The sequence below is a fragment of the Mus caroli genome, chromosome 14 (genome assembly GCF_900094665.2).
Source record: "Mus caroli chromosome 14, CAROLI_EIJ_v1.1, whole genome shotgun sequence".
NCBI classification, from domain to species: Eukaryota; Metazoa; Chordata; class Mammalia; order Rodentia; family Muridae; genus Mus; species Mus caroli.
The window spans coordinates 54,281,014-54,302,235 of record NC_034583.1 but is presented as its reverse complement, the minus strand read 5'-3'; the positions used below and the strand labels follow the sequence as shown (position 1 = coordinate 54,302,235).

Sequence of the window (21,222 nt, the reverse complement as noted above, 5' to 3'; positions counted from 1 at the left end):
GGTTATGGAAGACATCTAGAGCCACCCGCAAACCTACGATAACAAAACGGGTTTCTCAGGGTCCTCTTAATTTAGCTCATCCTCACTGGCTATATGAGGCAGGGAGGGAGTTGCAGGTGGGCATGTGGTAAGGCAAGAAAGGAAGTGTAGGAGGGAACTATTGGGTGTAGTTGAGACAGGTGGAACTGTTGCAGTACTAAAGCCCCAGTACCCAAGCCAGGTTGCCTCAAACCGAGTTACATTTCTAGCACTCGCCAGGCATCCAGAGCTTCTTTGATACAGTTTTGATTGCTGACATGGGAAGGCGGGCTTCCAGAGAACCAGCCCCTCCCTCTCATTTAGCAGGAAGTAACAGATCCACAGGACAGCGCTGATGAGTGAGGCTCCCGTTCCCTTTGAACTGTACTTCACTATGATTTTTGTAAAATCCATGAAATCCAGTGACCCAGAAAACTTAAACATGGTGCGCACGCTTTGGCCCCCACTCCAGGGAAATGACCTCTAAGAAGATGGCCGTCCGGGTCACATGTATGTGAGTGCCTGCCTTGGTTAATAAGTGTAGCTCCCTTATCTCTAAGCAGGAGGAAGTGCTTAGAGATGTGAGCAATTACAGGTATGGTTTTGAGAACCATTTCTGAGGGTGACAGGAAACCAGGGGGAGAGACAAAAGCCTTGAAACTGCAGCACAGAACCGTTCACCCTGCCAATGTCAAGCAGAGGGAGAATTGGTTTATTGGCACAGTCATTCCTTGTCAAACTACAGGGTTAAGTGGTAACTACAACAAAAAGCAGGTTTTTCCCAGACTAGTTTCATTGTGGCTATCTGTCGGTCACCCAGCAAACCGTGACCATGTTTTAAGCCATACAACTGGGGGTGATCTATAAAACCAGTACAGCTCTTCATACTCAGTTGAGGTACACAAAGCATAAAAATCCTATTGGAAAAGCATCAGCTGAGGACAGGACCAAAGAGAGCTGGCCACATTACCAATGTTGATGGATGCAGATGCCTTGGGAAAAGGTAGCTTTCTCCAGAGAACTGCACTGGGCCACTGATGAATGCCTGCCACAGACCCAGAAGTGACCAGCTTCAAGATGCAGCTGAGAGGTGGCATTTGTCCTCTTGTGAAGTGTTCATTCTTTTGGAAATCCTGCAGTCAAAGCCCTTGGGTCCTCAGATGCTGGGATGGTGATGGGGGTGGGAGGGATGGCAGGCAGAGCCACAACAGCAGGCACTACAAACCGCACTAGTCTAGGGAGAAGCTAGGATGCAGGTTGTGATCACTGTTGTGGGATGGGCTAGGAGGAGGCCAGGTAAGGACAGTGCTTGGAAGGTAGCTCTGATGGCAGGCAGCTCTGGTCCAGTTGTCCAAATCTTGCCGAAAGCTTCATGCATGTTAGGTGAACTCAAAGAATCAAAGACTCTCCTGTCTACTTCATTCCCTGCCAGGGTCGCTACATTTTGGAAAAAGCCCCTAAGGACTGGACAATGAAGTCAAAGCAGATTAGAATCTTCCCCAGTACTGGTCAGTGCGTGGGATTCCAGCCACAATTTCTGATTCAATGCCACAGTGGTTCTCTCCTCTGAGGATTTTAAAGAAGCCTGGGATGGAGAAAAAGTAGGTGCTTTCAAAGTATGCTCTGAGCTTGGCCTAACCCTTACTATGTTCAGAGGATGCCCCACTCTAACCCAGGCTGGCCACACACTCCGCCCTTAGCCTCAGCATCCTAAGTGCTGGGGCCACAGGAGCCAGGGTGAGCTACCTGACACCCAGCATCATCTGAAACTATCAGTTCTCGTCACATGCTGCTTATGCGATGGGAACTGTCTACAAAACCATGTGGAGCTCTGGGGCTCACAGATGGTTCTAGACCAAAGGATCTATATACATTTAGGTAGTCAAGTCCACACCTCGGGCCACAGAGGAGCAAAGGGGCTATGATGCTCTGGCTGCTTATGTAGTCTGAGGAGGGGGACTGCCACTCACCATTATCACCCCAGTCAAGGTTCCAAGAGTTGGCTGCCAGCCAGTAGGGAACTCCATTCTCTACTCCCCAGCCCAGGATGCGGATGGCGTGGCCACCCATCATATCACCGGCTTCATGCTTGTATACTCCTGAAGAAGGAAAAGGCAGTTATGACTGAACACAGGGTCACTGCCTGCTCACAGATTCCCAAGACAGCTAGCCACCCAGTCAGAATAGGCAGACAGGAACCAACTGGTCTACACAGAAATCTCTAGAAAGCTGGAGGAGGGCCTCAAGATGAGCACTTGCTAGCATGACAAGGTCCTGGGTTGGGTCTCCAGCACCCACAGTCTTTATCAGGGAGCTTCGGTGTGTGGTTTGAATAAGAGTGGCTCCCACAGGCTGATGTTTGAAGGATTTGTTACCAGGGAATGGCACCATACGGAGGGCTAGAAGTGGCAGAAGGATGAGGGGGGAAAGTTGCCCGGTGTGTCACTGCGGGCGTGGGGTTCCTCTATTTGTCTCTGTGGTACCTCTTGGCCCTCATACATGCACACACCTGTACACCAAGGTGTAGTTCTCAGCTACAGCATGTCTGGGGAGCTACACTCCCTGCCATGATGATAGTGGACTAACCCTCTGAAGATGTAAGCAAGCCCATATTAAATGCTTTCTTTTTTAAGAGTTCCTTGGTTCTGGGTCTCTTCAGAGCATCAGAACAGTGAATAAGAAAAGGAGTGCCTCTTCACAGCAATAGAACAGTATCTATGACAAGGGGTATCCATGGTATTAGGAGATTACGGAGATTGTATGTATGTATGTATATATGTATGCATGCATATATACATGTATGGAGGGGTGTGTGTGTGTGTGTGTGTGTAAGTGTTTGAGATATGGTCTAAAAAGCCCAAGTTGGCCTCAAACCTCAAAATTCTGCCTCTGCTTCCTGAATGCTGGGATTACATATGGGTGTCACTATATCTGACTTAAATGTGTGTGTATATACTTTTTCATTCCTAGCACTTCCAAAAATATTTTTGGAAGCCCAATACACTTAAGAATGCAAATTTTAAAAAGCGGGATCCTACAAAAATATTATTTGGTTGGCTTGAAAATAAAGGTTCTGATAAACTTTTACGTTATGAAGCAAACTTAAAACCCAAAGGCCAATTATTTGTTTTACACCCTGAGATTCCATGTCTGGGTTCGTCTGTGAAGCTTTAGATAGCTTTCAGAGTTCCTGCTCTGGGGTTCACTGGAGGGGTAATAAGGTAAGGGCGCAGGCCACTGCCAGCTGATGGAAGCTTAGGTGTTCAGAGATCTGGTCAACCAGGCTTTCTACTTGCTTAGGTACAGGTGCTGTGATGGCTGTCCTTGGTTGTCAACTTGACTACATCTGGAATTAACTAAAACCCAAATGACTGAGCATTCCTGTGAGGAACTGTTTTCTTAATTAAATCATTTGAAGTAGGAAGACCCACTTCTAATCTGGATCTCTGAGGTGAGAAGATCCACCTTTAATTCTGGTCTTTGCAGGTGAGGAGACCCAGCTTTAATCTGGGCCACATTTGTCTACTGGACTCAAAAGAAAGAAACTGTTTGCTAGCTTGTTCTTGCAAGTTATTCCTTCACTGGCATTAGAGCCTACTTCTTGAGACTCCAGCGTATGCTGAAGACCAGCTGCAACAGCTAGCCTTGTGCACTGAACTACTGGATTTTTTGGGCCTTCTGTTAGGAGACAGTCATTGTTGGGCTAACTGGACCAAAGCCTGTAAGCCACTGTAATAAATCCCCTCCAGATAAAAGGATAGATACATATAGACAGACAGACAGATAGACAGACAGATCCATCCAAACAGACTCATTATTTATGTTGTTCCTCTAGAGCAGTGGCTTTCAGCCTTCCTAATGCTGCAATACTTAACCGTTCCTTATGTTGCAGTGACCCCAACTATAAAATTACTTTTGTTTCTACTTCATAACTGTAATTTTGCTACTGTTATGAACAGTAATGTAAACATTTGGTATACAGGATGTATTTTCATTGTGACAAACTGACTCAAAGGGGTTAAGACCGGCAGGTTGAATGCCACTGCTCTAGAGAACCCTGATTCTGAGTTGTCATCCCAGCTATGTGGACAGCTAAGGTGACCTAGGCCTTTGCAAAGAGAAACGACCACTGTCAAATGTGGATGAGAGACAAAGGCAGGAGTGGTTGCTGTAGAAGGAAGAAGCACAGCAGAGTATGGAACAGAGCCAGGCTGGCAAGGTTGGAAAGACAGAGAGGCTCTGTGGAGACAGAGCACAGCAGGTGAGCAGCACCACCACCAGCTGCTCAGAGAAGAGAGCAGAAGGGAGGTTGAATCCCCAGGCCCCTCCCAAAGCTCCCACCTTTCTCACTGTGAGACCTGCTGGCTTATGTAGACCCTGACCCCGTGAGCTCTGACTTCCTTCCAACCCTGGCTCTGTTGGAGCCGACTGGTACCTGATTTGTAAGTCAAGAAGTCAGCAAACACAGTGAAGGCACCCTCCACTGGGCCATTTTTGTAGATTTCTGCCATGATCTCCTTCACACTGTTAGACACACTGTAGGAAGTGTACCCTGCAAAAGAAACAAAGCTGGTCAGGGTGAGAAAGTGCCTCCGGCCCTTCCAGGCCTCCAGAAGAGGTCAAGGAAGGCTTCCTAGGTAAGAGGTTAAGTAGAGCTAGACAGTCCTAGAAGAGGCTAAGAGGACCCCAAGGTCTAAAACCAGGTTCTAACCCCTTGCAAAACAACCATCTGCCTGGTCCCTTGGAGCTCAAATGGATTCTGACAAGACAGAGCGTGGACCAAACAAAGTATGCAGTGTGTATCTCTGTTCAGAGACAGGTTATAAATTACCTCAGCTTCCCTCCTTCTTACTGCTCCTGGTTTTTTGTTGTTGTTGTTGTTGTTGCGTTTGTTTGTTTGTTTTAGTGTAGCCCTGGCTGTCTTGGATCTCTCTGTAGACCAATCTGGCATTGAACTCAGAAAGCCGCCTGCCTATGCCCACCAGTTGTTAGGATTAAAGGTGTGTACCACCGCCCATCTCTGGACTCTAACACTCAATGTCTTTGGCTTCTTCCTCCTTTACCAGGCCCCAGCCCAGGCCCCAGCTTACCAAAGTGCTTATCCTCTTTGTAGGATGGGGAGTAGCCAGCTTCACAGCTCTTGTTGCACCTGGGAGTATCTCCTTCTCCAGTGCACGGGGGACGGGAGCCATTGACATGGTGCTCGCAGGGAGGGATGGTGTATGGTAAGCAGCCTGACAGATGGAGGGGACAAGATAATGTCAGCCTGCAACCCCCACTTCGAGGCCCCCAGATTAGACCATGTCTACATCCTGTGGGGCAGCTTCTATACTGAGAATGGCCTGGCTAACTAGCCATCAGCTGGCCCTCTATCCTTGACCTTCCCCTTACCATAGAAAAGGAAGCCACTGACACTTGCCTATGAAATGCATCTGAGAGACAGGAGTTGTGGGCAAACACACTCACCTACATGAGAATTGTAGACTCCACCTGAAACCAGGCCTTTTTTCGTCCAGAAGCTCCATGCTCCAGAGGGATAGCCACCATTACAGCTGAAAAAGAGCTTTTGTCAATGGCAAGATACAGTAAGTCCCAGCTGTCCTCAGAACGCATCACTACATGGTACAAATGCCAAGGTCCCCCTGGGAATACACTGTCCTCACAAGAATCCTCCCACAGTCCAACATCCCAATTCATCCTCTCTCCACTGGCGCCCCACCAGGGACTCAACCAAGCTCCATCTCTGGCCACAAGGACTCTCTCTCTTTTTTTTTTTTTCATGTCCACAACAACCTGAGCTAATTTCAACATTCCCCTCTTTCTGGAGCGATGGTTCTCAACTGCACAATTCTCTGGGGTACAGTAGCCACCCCCCTTATGGTTATCTTTCTTTCTTTTTTTTTTTCCAAGGCAGGTTCTCTCTAGAACTTGTTATGTAGATCAAACTAAGATCCTCCTGTTCTGCCTCCTAAGTGCTCGGACTAAAGGCACGCAACCCCAGGCTCAGGCTAGTTTGATTGCCAAGGTTTTAGTTATACCATCAACTAAGGTCCAAACACATTAAGAGGAAAAATTCCAGAATTAACACACACTCCCTTGGTCCATTCAGTACAGAACATAAGCATCTCTGTCTAAAGTATCCATGCTGTATACTACTCTCTCTACTCAATCGAGGGCCATCTTGGTTATGGAACCCATGCAGCATGGGTTCAAAGAATCCTTGACGGCCAACTGTAAGCTCAGTAATGCTAGCAGTTCAGACATGTCATGTTCTGTGTCTTAAATCACACAGGCAGGAAAATGCAAGTTGCCTTCACTGCCACCTGTTGGACTCTTAAAAACCACAGCCACAGTGACTATGCCCCTGGTTCAGGGCATCCACGCGGGTTGGGGGTTGTACTTAGGAGAACTCCTTGCAAAACAAGGTGTGGTGTCCCTTGCGGCTCCAAAGCATTAGGCAGAATGGAGATGTATGAGGCTCAGCCTGGCAAGAGATGGGCATTGCCCTTTCTCTCTCCCTCCTGCTGCTCCTAGGCTACCGGTGTGAGGCCTAGACACACACGTTTTGGAACTCGCTCACCTGCACCCGTTATAGAATAAGGGCCAAACAACACTGGTGAGCACCTGAGTTACGAACTGAGCTTCTGGAACAGTAAGCCCACCCTCCATCCTTATAGACCAGACCAGTGTGTTTCCCTGAGCTGGGGCTTGGCAGTGAGGGATGATGAGGGACAAGTAGGGATGAAAGTCAAACAGGGGACAGAAAGCAAGCACAACTTTTGGAGACGACGTTCTTTCTGCCAGGGCTCTGTGCCCACCGAGCTGAGGCAAGACTGGCTCCGAGACGCTCAACAGCAGCAGCTACAACCGAGTCTGCCTGCAGACCCTCAAGTCTCCCTCTGTTTCAGCCATGAAAATGGCTTTCCCCTCCCCGAGGACCCCCCGAGTTACTTGGCACAGAGGAGGAAGGGGTTAGGGTCTCCGGGAATAGGTGCCCAACACTCACCCGTCCCCACACTGGATACCACAGCAAGTGAGCAGGTCCTCAGCAGACACCTCCACGTTGACTCGGCCATTGGTGTGAATGCAGATTCGGTCAGAAATGGCTTCCACTGCCCCAAATGCCTGTGGTAATATTAAGTCCTGCCTGGTAAAGAAGCCCGTCTTGCCTGAAGCAGGGAGGGCCTTCAACCTTCTAAGTGGTTAGACCCTTTCAATGTCAGGAGAGTCTCCTGGGCTCACACTTAGGATTAAAGAGGCAAATTCAGGCCTTCTGCCTGAAGACTTGGCTCACACAGAGCAAATTCCAAGGCAGATGGCAAATGTGAGCCCTCATGGGTGCAGGAGGGCCACAAAGAAGTCAATATAACTGAACTGGTTCATTTGGGGAAATGTAAGGACTATGGATCCACAGAGATGACCACTCAACACTGGGAACACATTTAATGCACTCAACTATATGCTTCGTGAAGAGGGTTCCGTTTTCTGTTGTGTGTGTTTCGCCCCAATTCAGAAATCAGGCTGCTGACAGACACAGGACACTCATGAAGCTCTGCTGGATCAGAGCCGCCTTGTTTACTGAGGGCAAGTAGCTTCACAGCCTGTGCACACACACCTAAATATACAAGACCCACCTCACGCCCATCATCCACTCCATCCCTGCTGTAATTTCCGACCATGAGGACCACAAACCACAGTGATGGGAAGAAACGGACTGCAAACCCCTCCTCACTTGCCCTGTCACAGCTGGTCCCTCCCTAGATATGCCAATCACACCTCAACCAGTCTCTTCCAGGACCCCTCCCCACCAGCAGGGTCTTACCCAACAAGAGCCGCAGGAGCCCTGGTCTCTAATCTGTCCAATGGTCGGGCAGTTGGACCATTGTTCCCGTGCATCAAAGGTTTCAGGTAGATCTATGTCCTCACCGAACGCAACCCTAGGCAAAAGGAGGACGGTCACAAACTACAACAATTCGCTCCCTGCCCCTGAAAGACTCAGTAGAGTGTGGCTGTTCCCAGCCTGGGCTGTATCTCCCAGAGAAGTGGTGAGACACAGACAGTGTCCTTTACCACTTTTCACTGTTCAGAGTGACTCAGCATCGTGTGCACTGGCTCTATGCTCATTTAATGGGCATTTTTCATCTGTCTGACCCGTGTGGGGTACAGATATGGTTTTTTTGCCCCGATCACAGATATCTGTCCTGGTACTTCAAGGTTTTGTTGTTGTTGTTAACTCCTTCCTTCCTTCCTTTCAAGATAGGGTCTGGCTATGTAGCCCAAGCTAGCTTGGAATTCTTCATCCTACCTTGACCAACTCCTTAGTGAATGTCAGAATTATAAGCACATCTCATTGCGTCTCCTTCAAACTAAATAATAATTCTTCAGGCTTGTTTTTCGGTTGGTATAGTGGGTATGAAGGAAAGCATCTGACTCAGCCTTCTCTTTTAGATTTATTTACTTAGTGTACGAGTGGGTTTGGGGTTTTATGTTTGTCTGCATGTATGTCTCTGCATGATACGAGTGCCTGGTGCCCTCGGAGGTCAGAAGGTATTATTAGATCCCCTGGAACTGGAGCTATGGATGTGTTTGAGCCACTGGATAGGTGCTAGGAATTGAACCCGGATCCTCTGCAAGAGCAACATGTGTCTTAACTACTAAGCCATCTCTCCAGCCCTGGGATTTATTTTGTTTTCCTAGTACATTCCTGCAATGCACTCGGGTCAATGTGCCTACCCTAGGTGTTACAGCTGTCTACAGGGAACATTCAAATTCCCTCATTAGATCTGCAGAAGTAACAACAGCTGAGCACCCATCAAGCACGTGGGAGTTCTCAGTTTGATGTCCAGGAGTGGTATGGGGGTTGGATGCAGAGGAACATGTCTGGCAGGAAGATCATGAGTTCAAGGCCACAGGAAACCCCCTCAGGGCACCGTGTATCTGTGTGGTTATTACCAGAAGGGGGAGCCAAGAAAAGACCTGCAGTATGGGCCATTGCTCCCATGTGGATTCTGCCCTGATTCTAAAGCAATCTTCTCTCACCTTTCTTACTTGGAATTTCTAAATTATTAAACTATGCCTTGCCTGATTTGATTAGACAACATTATCACCATCTTCGGATGGTCATCCTTAATCCTTGTTAAGAACAACTTCTGCATAAAAATGTCCAAGGCAGTTTTCCAGAAAAATAACTTCTATGGATTCTCCTTGAATTATTCACAGCTGAGTGTAGCCATGCCTCAAGTGCCAAGTCTGGGGCCTCACATAGGATGGGACACCTCAGAGACAATCTAGAGCAAATCCACCTTGTAGTAAATCCAGCATTTGAGCCTCTGAAGGACACACCTAGGGAATTCAGAGAGGGCTTCTTCTACCTCTCCCTACACCCCAACACTAGCCCCACTGTTCACAAGCCAGTATGTGGGGGCAGTGTCCACTCCAGGCTGTGTCACTCACCTTCCCGGCAGCTTGGGTCCACCCAGGACAGTGCCACACAGCTTCTTCAGATAGCTTGTGTCAACATTGTAGAAGTTGCGTCCAGCCTGAAAGAGAGTCACACCAGGACAGTCACCCTACCTACCACAGGGTTTCCCATGATGGGATGAGTGGATCAGGGGTCCTGTCCAATTCAGGGAGCAAGGGAGCAGGCAGAGGGATTCAGGGTCAGAGCTCAGCTCTCAGACCACAGTGTCTTCTCTAATCTGCTTTCAGTTGTTAGCAGGATACCTGCCCCAAATCTGGAGGAAATGACAGCAGGAAGTAGTTCAGACTTCCTCATCTCCCATAGGAGTTTTCCCAGGGTCCACCTCGCTCCAAAGCTCACTTATCCCCCCATATGCCTCCATGTACAAGGATTCACATGTGTGTGCACTCCCATGCCCACAACATGGAGACTGGAGAGCAATCCATGGTGTGGTCTATGAGCTTCAACTTGTAGGAAAGAATGCCCTACAGCCCGTTGGTCACCTCAGAGGCAGTGTGCACAAGGGACCTGCAAAGACAGACACACAGACAGACCGGAAAAAGCAGCACGGCCTACCTGCCATGTTGTATTCTGTTTGTTGATATAGTTAATCAGGTCATCCGACAACGGGTGGAAGGAAGGCTTGTCATGGGCACTGGTCAGGGCCAGCAGGCAAGAGAGAAGGATCAAGGACCACCACATCCTGGACGCTGGATCCTGCACTCACCTAGAAAGGACACAGGCAACAAACATCAAAACGATTTCCACCCACGGGGGTGACTCAGGCCTCTTGCAGCCTTTCTGGCCTCACTGTGAAGCCTGGTTGGATGGGAGCAGATATCACACACAACAATACATGTATGTCCCCTCCTGATTATTCTTAAACTGATGAACTAAGTTTAAGAGATTCTCTCCAGCGTTCTAGAAGAAGAGTTAACGTTAAGCTGGATGTGATATAAACCCTGTACTGGGAATTCTAAGTATTAAGACAGAGTTCAGCCTGGGCCATGTAGCTACAGCCTGCATCAACAAAACAAAACAAAACAAGATTGTATGTATGTGTGGGGGCGGGGGGAACAGTGAGCCAGATGTAAAGTGAATAAGTAAAAAAATAAAAGTCATTAAATTTAAAAAACAAAACAAAACAAAAAATACCCCAAACCATCAAACAGTGTGAGTCCTGATTAAGGAGAGTTAATCCATAAGAAAACGAAAAAACCAGCAGGGTTTACAAGCCCCTCACTTAAAGACATGTAAAGGGCCATGTTAAATTCCTTCTGTTCGTCTGTATGTGTGACTGTGTGCAGGTTGGAGGCCAAGCTCTAGGAGTTGCCTCTTTCACTTCAGGCTTAAGCCATCTCTCCACCTGGGGTAGTGTCAGTTGCTGGTAACTAAGGAACCACACCAGCTGTGCCAGGGACACCAGGCTCCCAGAAGCCCCTCTGGTTTTTCCTGTCGCTCAAGGGCTTTGCTTCCAGCTCCAGAGAAGGAAAACTATGACATCAATACCTTAGCCCTTAGACCTTGTGAACTGACTCAAGAATCAGGAGACCAGTCATTTCCAGCTCAACCTGTGAGTCACCCTCTTGGGCAAGTAGCTAATAAAGAGCAGGCCTTTCCTGGATGCTGACACGTGGTTTGAGTCTGGTGGGAGCAACAGTAGGTGTGGGTAGGCTGGGACCCTGCCCTGACTCCAGGGCTTACAGAGTGAATGTGCTACATCCGCCCATCAAAGGTCAAAAGGACACCAGAACACAGACTTACTCCTCCTGACTGCTTCCTGGGTGCTGGATCACAGTCAGGAAATTGTATTGAAAGAAAACTAAAAATTCTTGATTAAGTTCAAGCAGCAGAGCTGTATCCTCAAAGAGTCAGAGCAATAGTCTGGTGTATGTGGTGGGTGCACGGGAGGGAGTCTGAACAACAACTCCTCTGTAAGAACAAATGTGTATGGACAGAAAGAATATTCTGGAGAAGATCCAAAGGAGGCTACCTTCCGGAACAATCCCACAATATATTATAAAATGCCTGGTGACAGTGGCTCAGAAAAGTTCTATTTAAAAAAAAGTCAGGCCACTCAAAACTCACTTGGGTGTGAGAAGAGTGTGTGTGGGCTAGGGAAAGAGGAAGTGACACACTCCTCCAGTTGTGCTTACACAGCTGGTTGCCTGTCCTGGGAAAACAAGGAGGGGCTAACTCTGTACACCTGGCTCCCCCAAACAAAAGTACTACACAGAAGGCAGACAGACCTGAGAAACATTCAAGTCTGGGCTGCCTGTGGAGCATGCTTGTAACCTTAGGGCTCAGGAGGATGAAGCCTGGGGAGCATGGGTCCATGGCTAGCCTTGGCTATACTGTGATACACAGAATGAAACAAGTAAAAACTCCCTAGAAAAGCCTAAAGCTGGCATAAAACATAACCCTTTAGGCATCACATTAAAATTAAGTCTCTGCCAGCGAGATGGCTCTGCAGGTAAAGGTGCTGGCTGCCGAGCCAAATCACCCAAGTTTGATCCTCTGCTTGATAAAGGAGAAAACTGACTCTTACAGTGACCCAGGTATATGGGGAAAAAACAAAGTCAGAGCTCCCATTAAAGGTGCTGTGTCTTCTATAACACAAGACTTGGAGAGCAGAGCACTTGGGGCTGAAATGCATCTGAAATCGTGGGCTTGGCATACCTGAGACTCTGGTTGCCACCCCAGCACCACACACTCTCACATCAGAAACACAGGAAGACCACAATGGGAAAAATGGATACAGTGACTTGTAATACATTAACAGTGGGAAATGGGCGGCCACGCCTAGACTATGTAAACCTTCAAATATACATGTTCTTGTATTTCAAAGTATTCTCTCTCCTCTCCTCGCCCCATTGCTCTAAGACTGGGCCTTGAGTATAGCCCCAACTGGCCTGGAACTTGCTGCATAGACCAAGCCAACCTTGAACTGACAGTGACTTTCAGGTTTCTGCCTTTTGAAGGCTGTAACTGTGAGTGCACCCCAGCACACCTACCAAAGAACCCACTGTGTGACCAAGAATCACAGTCACGCAGAACAAGACCTTTGAAAATGGCCCTTGAATGGGCTACCCGCCATCTATCTCCTGCCACCAGTAAAGCTTCCTCTTCCCAGGGGTTCCTATCCAGCACACTTACTGCTGCGTTTCCAGTGACTCATGGTCACATGACCATGTGTCAGCCATCACATGGCCTCCAATCATACAGTTTGGTAATTGTGTCTCCTTTCTTCTTTTTAGCAGTACTCTGTGCCTTGTACTGGGTCTTATCCTTTGTGTGTGTGTCTGCTAGTACAATATATGCGTGTACCTCTGGAGACCAGGACAACCACGGGTGGTGTGGCTCAGGTGTAACCCAGCTTATTTCCAAACAAGGCCTGGACCTTACCAAACAGTCAGGGCTGGCTACCCAGTGAGCCTGCCTCTGCTTCCCCAGTGCTGGAACTACAAAAGTGTGCACCAACATGCCTGGCTTTTTCCCATGGGTTCTGGGAATCAAACTCAGATCCTTGTACAAACTCTTGTTCAGCTAAGCCATTTCCTATGTCCAGAAACTGATTCCACCAAGACACTGATGCAGAAACCGTGGATTATCCACTCCCTAGGGTGGGCATCTAGATGAAGGAAGGGGCTGATAAATCTCTTAGGATCTCCTATGTTGAAGGACTAACACCCTTGGGTTCACAACATACTATATGTTAGAGAATAAGTGTCCTGAGATGCCCCATTGGGACATGGCATCTGCTGAGCAGTTAAATATAAGCTGGGTAGAAAGGTTCGTTTCCATGGAAACTTGAAATTTTAAACAAGTTAAACAAATTTTAAATTTTAAACAAGATGTCTTTGGTTTCTGCCATGGCAAAGAGCACATGCACTCCCACGGCCATCGCCACAAGAGTTCCCAGGTTCTGTAGCCTACAGATCCTGGCCACTGCCGCTGCAGGACACAGGAGAAGCTGGGTCTCCATTGGTTCTGCAGCCTACCCCTGACCCAATGTCTAACCCCACTCATACCAAGATGAACGCTGGGGTTGGGGGAAGACTTCACCCCTAAATACCTAGATTCCCCACTCCTCCTTAAGAGGTTGGGATGAGGGGTAGAATCCAAATGGGATTCACTTGGCCACCAGCCACCGTGGCTGCATGAGGCCAGGCTCTACTGGAGACTGGATACCAACATCCAGATCTTGGTTTGCCCCTGTCACCCATGGTCACTGCCCTTCTCTGAGGCTCAGATCCTGCACTTCTGAGGCGGTAATGAGCACCAGGTTTCCAGGTGACGTGAGGAGCAGAAGAGGGTAGGGAAACCCTGCATCAGTGGACACAGAAAGAAACTGCTGCTAGCTAGAGAAGGCTCATCCCCTCTTCCCCCTAAACTCCTGCCTTTCAGCTTGTGATGGCTAACTCCAGTTTGATCCAAACCCACTCTCAAAGCCTCCACTTGGCTTCCACCCTCAGTAAAATCCACAAGCCTTGTCAAAAGGCTTGAGTCCTGAATCCGGGGTGTATGAAGCCTGCTGTCTCTACCTCGGACACCAGTAGCCAGTCTTCTCAGACATCACACACACAAGCACTTTAGTGACACAGCCAATAGTGACAATGACAAGCTAAGCTGTCCATAAACTTGTCAACCTGTCACGAGTTCCATCCCTTTGCCTTAAATAGCCAAGGGCTTTCACTTCCCCTAGTTTAATAAGCACTTCCTTGTATTTCCCAATTCTGTGATTTTCACTTTAGTTAACAGAAAGTCTTTATTTCACAAAAGAGGGGGGGGGGCTGGAACACACAAGTACACCCAGAGCCAACCAGCCTCCTCTTCCAGGTGTACAAGTAGAGGGCGGTTGTTGCGGGCACCATTTATTTCTAGCTCAAGTCAGCTGGTCCTGGGCTCCCCTACCCTCTTCCTTTTCAAACCTTTGTAGCAATCAGTGTCTCAGAGTCCTGCTATTACTGTCACTGTCACATGAACAGAATGGCCAGTGAGTGGACTGGCGATCCCCTCAACAGCAGAACCATTTCCCAAACTAGCTGGATGTCCTTCCTCAGGCAAACACACTCCTGGGACTCTAGAAGAAAATGGCACAAACATCCAAGGGGAAGCTGAGGCCAGGGTGAAGGCAGCATAATGTAGCATAATGTAGTGACACACCAAACATGGGGGGGCGGGCGGGGCGGGGGGGGGGGGGGGCCACAAACCTGACCAAAGAAAGCTTTCTTGAGTAGTCACACAGTCTCAGACAGAGTCTAAGTCTACATTCTAAATGCTCTAAGGAGACAGAATGTGTAGCCTGAACAGTGCCACAGGCCACCTGCCATGTCCTGGCACAGGATAAGTGTGCGCACGCGCACACACATATACATAGCAGTCTTCATCCATCTCTCCCTGACTGCGGTACGTGGGGCTGATCTCTCACATATCTAACTGTGCAGCCACGACTGTGGCCGTCCATCACAGATGTGCTGAGGGACTCTACCCTAGGGAGGTGGGAAGAGGATGGGGAGCCTGGCTGGGGCCTTGATGTTACACTTTATGAGCGTCTCTCCCATAAAAACAAACTTGTCTAGGCTCTGCCTGTCATTACGGGCACCTGTTCCTCAAGCATTACCCACTTCAGTCCACCCACAGGACAGGACAGGACAGTGGGAACTGCATTTCCTTTGGACTGGTTTGCCCAGTTGCCCCCAGCGTTGGGGGCAGCTATAGTGGAAGCAGACACGCTAATCTCAAAGGTGTGCAGAGCAGACCTGAAGGAGGCCAGAGACTCCCACTTTTGCCAAGTCTGAATCATAGCCCAGATGTGGGTTTCCAAATTGTACATCCTTGTTCCTAGTAAAAAACTGTGTGATTGATTCATGGTGATTCTAAAGAACAAACAGCTTGGGGCTGCCCACAGGTACTACCACTTGTCTACCCACGGCACATCTGGAGAAGCTAGAGATGCAATTCAAGGGCAGGGCACTGACCTGCTCAATTGAGAAAAATGCCTCCATAAGATCAGACTGCGGGCAGGCCTATATGGCATTTTCTTAACTAGTGATTAATGGGGGAGGGCCCAGCCCATTATGCACGGGGCCCCTTGGGTTGGTGGTCCTGGGTTCTATAAGAAAACAGGCTGAGCACCCCATCACCTCTGCATCAGTTCATTCCTTCAGGATCCTGCCCTGTTTGAGTTCCCTTCCTGACTTCTTTCAATGATGAGCTATATTGTAGAAGTATAATCCAAATAAACTCTTCTGCCCCTAACTTGCTTTTTTGGTCACCGTGTTTCACCATAGCAACAGTAACCCTAACTAGGATAGGCCCTCAGTTAAGAGGAAGCACATTTAATTGTTTGTAGAGATCAAGACAATTTGACTAAGACCTGCAGGGATGGTTCCTAGATGCAGGGGGTGGTATAGTCCCAAAGTCTGCTCCTAAAATATATAAGAGTACAAGGCTTTTAAAGACCTTGAGATGTAAAATGAGATTAGTGCTTTATGCTTCTCTGCTTGCTTCCTAATTCGATTGCAGGCTAAATTAAGCTCCAGGCTGGTCAGCCAGAGGACAAGGCAGACAACAGAAACATTTTGTTTGTGAACTGGGTACCTTCTTCTCCTTTCTTAGGGCCCTCTCCAGGCTCATAGAAATGATAAGCAGAGCTACTCTTTGGGAAAGTGCCTCCCTATACCAGGCTTGGGACAACCACCAGCAGGCAGAGCCACCAGGTACAACCTCCGGTCACTGCTAACTGACTATATAGTTCTCTATGTGCACAGCAGTCAACATTTATTATCCCTGAGTAATTATCTTTGTCTTAAAAAGTATCCCAGTTTGAGACCAAGGATATACGTCAGATGGCACGCCTGCCTAGCATCCTGGGTTCAGTCCCCACCATCACATTAAACCAGACACAGTAAGCGGTATATGCTATAACACACCTCATGGAGAGGCAGGATAGAGTTCAATGCCATCTCTGGCTACACTGAATTTGAGGCCAGGCTGAAATATAAGACTGTGCCTCAAAACCTATCTTCCCCAGGTATCCTACGTGGTATAAAGAATTATGACCATCACACTATTTGTAATAAAGCCTTGTATGTGAGTATCTATTCTACTATTTGATACCAAAACACAGCATAGCCCCAGACCCAGAGGGATCATGCTGAGAACGAGTGCCAGGCTACTTGAATTCTGATATGGTTTTATATACCTTTGACTGGCACAAGCTGGCCAGCGCCTTATGCAAGTTGGAAGGACATGTGACCCCTGTGGGTGAGCATCACTCACCTGGGCCAGATCAGCAGGTCAGAGGGTCAGGAGGTTAGAGGGCAGCCACCTCTGATCTGAGAGCAGAGTATCTAAGAGTTCTGTGGTGCTCTGGGGATACTAACTTGGCATTTATCAGCCTTATTCTCTTCCCCCCTGCCAGCTGGAGAAAGAAGAGCAGGTATCTTGGCCAGGTACTAACCCAATTAAAACAGGTTAACAGTTGAGATCACAGACCATAGGTCCTTCCCAGCACTCAGCTTTTATAAAACACTGGTTCTGGAAAGAGCCCTCCAGTCTTGTAGAAGAATTCTTTCTATTTCACAGGCGAGGGAAACTGAGGCATGAGACAAGACCATGGGTAGGCCCTGAATGGCCATACCTGAGGATCAGTCACCTTCAGGAGATTAAATTCTAGGTCACATTCCATCACAGTTACCTAAGTGACTGTGACCAAGTCACAGACTTGCAGGTGACTTACTTTCTCATAGTCTCCCCATGTCACAAACCTCCTGAATTTTAAAAACGAGGAAGTAGGGCTTGCAGGAGATGGCCCAGCGAGGAAGGCACTGCTGTGCAGTCATGAGGAGTGGGTTCTGAATCCCTAGTCGGGAAATGCTGAGAGGACTTGGTGGCCTGCATTGGGAATCCCAGGATTTGAGAGTCAGAGAAAGAGATTCCTGCGGCAAGCTGGCTAGCCAGACCATCCAAATGCATAAGCTCTGGGTATAAGGGGCCTGGCCACACGAAGCAGAGAGTGATTATGGAAGACACCCATATACCCCTGGTACACACAAAACACACATACACACAAAAATATTTAGAAACTACATCCAACTACACCTAAACTTCGATACCCAGGTTTATGACCTAAAGAACCCAATAGTTGTAGATGTGTGGTGGTATGCATGTTTTAAGCTCAGCACTTAAAAGGCACAGGCAGGAGAGATCTTAAGTTCTCCTTGGCTACATATCAAGTTTGAAGCCAACCTGGGCTATATGAGATCCTGTCTCAATAACCTAAACTCAAACTTGTTTTTTGGTTCTTGTTTTGTTTTGTTTTTGAGACAGGATCACGATGTAGCCCTGGCTAACCTAGAATTCATTAGACAAACCAAGCTGGCCTTGAACTCAGAGTGCTGGGATTAACTAGTTTACTACCCTGCTAAACTAAACCCTAACATTTAAAAAAAAAAAAAAATGGGTGGTGGTGGCACACACCTTCAATCCTAGCACTCAGGAGGCAAAGGCAGGTGAATCTCTGTGAGCTCAAGGCCAGCCTGGTTTACATAGCCCTGTCTCAAATAAATGGAGAAAAAGACTAATAAACTAAGCTCGCTGGGCCTGATAGGGTGCACACCTGTAATCTCAGCACTTGGGAAGTGGGCAGGAAGATCAGGAGTTCAAAGCCATCCTCTCCTATGTGGTGAGTTAGCTGGAATACATGAAACCCCTGTCACACTGCCACCTGTCCCCAACAAATTAAAATAACTGTTAAATCTACAGGTATCAATATCAACAAATCTTATAAACTGAGTGAACAAGACACACACTGTAACTAAGTTACATAAACCAATACTTAGACGTGGTACCTCAAGTGCAGAAGTAGGAAAGAATAAGGAAAGCAACAGCTGCCAAAGTCCTTGTGACAGACAAAGCAAGTCCTGGAGCCAAACTGACCCCAAGCAAGCAAGACCCACCAAAGAGGAGCCACCCACTTCTACCCCAAACCTGAGCCTGGAAGGCCTCAGGTCTGCAGAAAGGGGGGGTTCAGGCTTGAAGCTAAAACTGAAAGGATTGCTAGGTGGCCCACGGTTTTAATCCCAGTTAATCCCAGCACGGGGGAGGCAGAGGCAGATTTCTCTCTGAGTTTGTGTACCCCATCATGCCCTGGCCATCCTGGTCTACATAGCCAGTTAGTTCCAGGCTAGCCAAGACTACTACACAAACCCATTCTCAAAAAAATAAAAAATAAAAAAAATGATCTAACCCAGGAGCATTAGCTATTGTTTGTAACCCTAGCATTCAGGAAGTTGAGGCAAAACTGTCCTACAGGGTAACACCTGCCTCAAAAAACTGAGGGCTAGTGGAGGGAGGAGACTGGTTAAAGCTGGCTGGGTATGATAGAGTGGCAGAGAGCATGATTAGGATGCGCGAGGCTCTGGGTTGGATATCACTGCGACAGACCGACTACTTTACAACTTTCAGCAGAGCTCCACCCCTAGAACTTCCACCATGTTCAATGCTGGGTGGAAAATAAATTACAGCAACAAAAGGTCTCCAGATTGATCCTCCGCCCACCCTTCCTTAGGCAGCTCCTGCAGAGTGCCAGAGCAGGGATATGTTAACTTAGCAAAGACAATAGAGACCTTTGTATACCTCACCTCACCTAGCAGCCCCACCACGGCCCTTCACATCAATCATACTCAAGTTCCTGGTTTCCCTTTTGATTTTCAAAAGTTCTATTGCATAGAGTTCCACCTCACACATAGCTAATATTTTCCTTACATCAGTACATCAAAAGTCAGTGGCCGACCCGAGACTCCTATATCTAAAGGTTTCTACCCATACCATAAAAGGGCCGTAGCCTAAACTGCTGAGTCAGCACTTCCAGGGAACAGTTTCAACCTGGAGCTAAGAGAGCCAACCCTCCACTGCCTGACTAGTCTGAAAACATTTAGGCCAAGGGGAATGCTGGAAATCTCTGCTGGCACCTGGGCTGGTGAAGTACAGGCATGGGCCCGGCCCACCCCAACCCTGGGTCACGAGGCTTTAAAGGAGCAGAGGTCATTTTCCTCCACCGCACAAGCATGCCTTTTTTTTTTTTTTTTGAAAGGAAGGAAGGAAGGAAGGAAGGAGGGATTAGGAGATGAAACCATTTCCCTCTGTAGTCCGACTGTCGTGGAATCCATTACATAGCCCAGGCTGGTTTCCAATGCACAGCGATTCTCCTGCCTCAGCCTTCCAAGTGCCGTGATTGCCTTGCTCTGGTATGGCTCTGGGAACTCTGGAGTTTTAGGTCACCATGGCCAGGGCCTATGGGAAGCAATTGTCCCCTGAGGGGCTTCGAGGAAAGATGACACCTTCACCAACATTTTGCAAATGCTACCCTTCTGAATCCGGGGACTGCAGAGCATACCTCCACAGCAGGCCGTCACAGGAAGCACCTGGCGATCAGTCTTCCCGAGACGCTAAAAGGAGTTAAACTTCCCTTTCAATCCCACAATTTCTCTCCCTTCCCAAACACGTGAGGGGATCTGGTCAGGTGGAGGCGAGGTGCGGGTGGGTTTTAGTCCTTTACTCTAGGGCCCTAGGGGACCAAGTCTAATTTACCTATCTCTTGGTCCGCACGCCCAGCAGAGGATGCTATCTCTCCCGGCCAGCAGGGTCCTGACTGAAGGAGGCTGTCCTACAAGTACCTTTCCTCCATCACCTTGGCCATCCCCCTCCAGAGAAAGGTACTGGGAGAGCCCCTATCCTTTAGCTCTGCTTCTCTTCCTGTTTCTCACTCTTCGTGCAGGTTCCACCCCAACCACCCACTACCAGGTTCCAGTTCTCAATAGAACAGGTCTTTTAGGGTGCCAGGCACTGCGTGGGTTTATGTGTGGAAAAGTTCCCGGGGCAGATTCTTTAGAATAAGCCACAAACCTGCACTAGATGCAGGTCGATACTCGCCCTGAGCACCCCTGAGACTTGCAATCTGCGAGCTGGAAGGGCCAGGGCTGAACCCTTCCCTTTAAGCTCCTCCCTCGGAGCTCCCCGAAGTCTCCACCTCCGCCCTTGAAGTGCGCCAAGGCCACTGGAAAGAAGGCGATCACCGCAGGGTCACCAGGCTCGGCCCTAAAGCGTGAAAGCTGGAGCTCTGCCGGGCTAGCCTGCGGGAGCCTAGGACCGCGATCCGCCACGGCGAGCAGCATCTAGGGCCGCGGAGGAACCGCGCCTGCGCCCTGGGCAAGTGAAGGGCCTGTCTCCACCACCGCCGCTCAGCCCGCTCCCCCGACCCCAGCCAAAGTGACTTCCGCCATGGAGCCACTGTGCCCCGGGCAAACTCACCGAGCGCAGCACGACAGCCAGGGCCTGCAGCCACCAAGCCGAACGGAGCCGCTCCTGGCCTCTCCCGTGCACTCCTAAGTACCCGCGCAGCTCCGCCCTCTGCTGGGGGCTGATTCGTCACGTGATCCCTGGCCGCGCCCCCGCCCCTGCCGACCCCTCCCCCTTCGTCCCGGGACTCCGCAAGCTGTGTCCTAGGCCTTGCACCGCACCGCTGTGTTTAACCCAAAAGAAACTGGTGGTTTGTCTGCTCTCTCCATCTCGCACAGAGATGCTCTCCAGGGACCTCTGCAGGTACCCTGCACTGGGAAGACACAACATCTTCATGACATGCATTCCTCGGGAAGGCCCCGCGGGCTCGGGGACCTGGAAATGTCTGGTGGAGCCTCCTGGCTTTATATTCTGTTTTTGTTTTTGTTTTTTTTTTTTTT

At 48.8% G+C, this 21,222-nt stretch overlaps 1 protein-coding gene across 3 annotated transcripts; it reads right to left on the bottom strand.

The window, feature by feature from the left end:
• Positions 1-688: 688 nt before the first annotated feature.
• On the bottom strand, positions 689-20,899 carry Ctsb (cathepsin B). 3 transcript variants are annotated; one of them, XM_021181402.2, is made up of 10 exons: positions 20,795-20,899; positions 10,055-10,205; positions 9,472-9,557; positions 7,841-7,955; positions 7,025-7,143; positions 5,485-5,570; positions 5,109-5,252; positions 4,454-4,570; positions 1,989-2,117; positions 689-1,603 (listed from the first exon to the last, which is right to left on the bottom strand). In XM_021181402.2, the coding sequence occupies exons 2-10, from the start codon at positions 10,178-10,180 to the stop codon at positions 1,506-1,508; spliced, it is 1,020 nt and encodes a 339-aa protein (XP_021037061.1). In that variant the 5' UTR covers positions 10,181-10,205; positions 20,795-20,899; the 3' UTR covers positions 689-1,505. The 3 variants fall into 3 exon arrangements, with proteins under 3 accessions (XP_021037061.1, XP_029324843.1, XP_021037062.1); XM_029468983.1 differs by lacking the exon at positions 20,795-20,899 and adding an exon at positions 20,390-20,472; XM_021181403.1 differs by lacking the exons at positions 7,025-7,143; positions 9,472-9,557; positions 10,055-10,205; positions 20,795-20,899 and having other exon boundaries at positions 7,841-7,914.
• Positions 20,900-21,222: the final 323 nt, after the last annotated feature.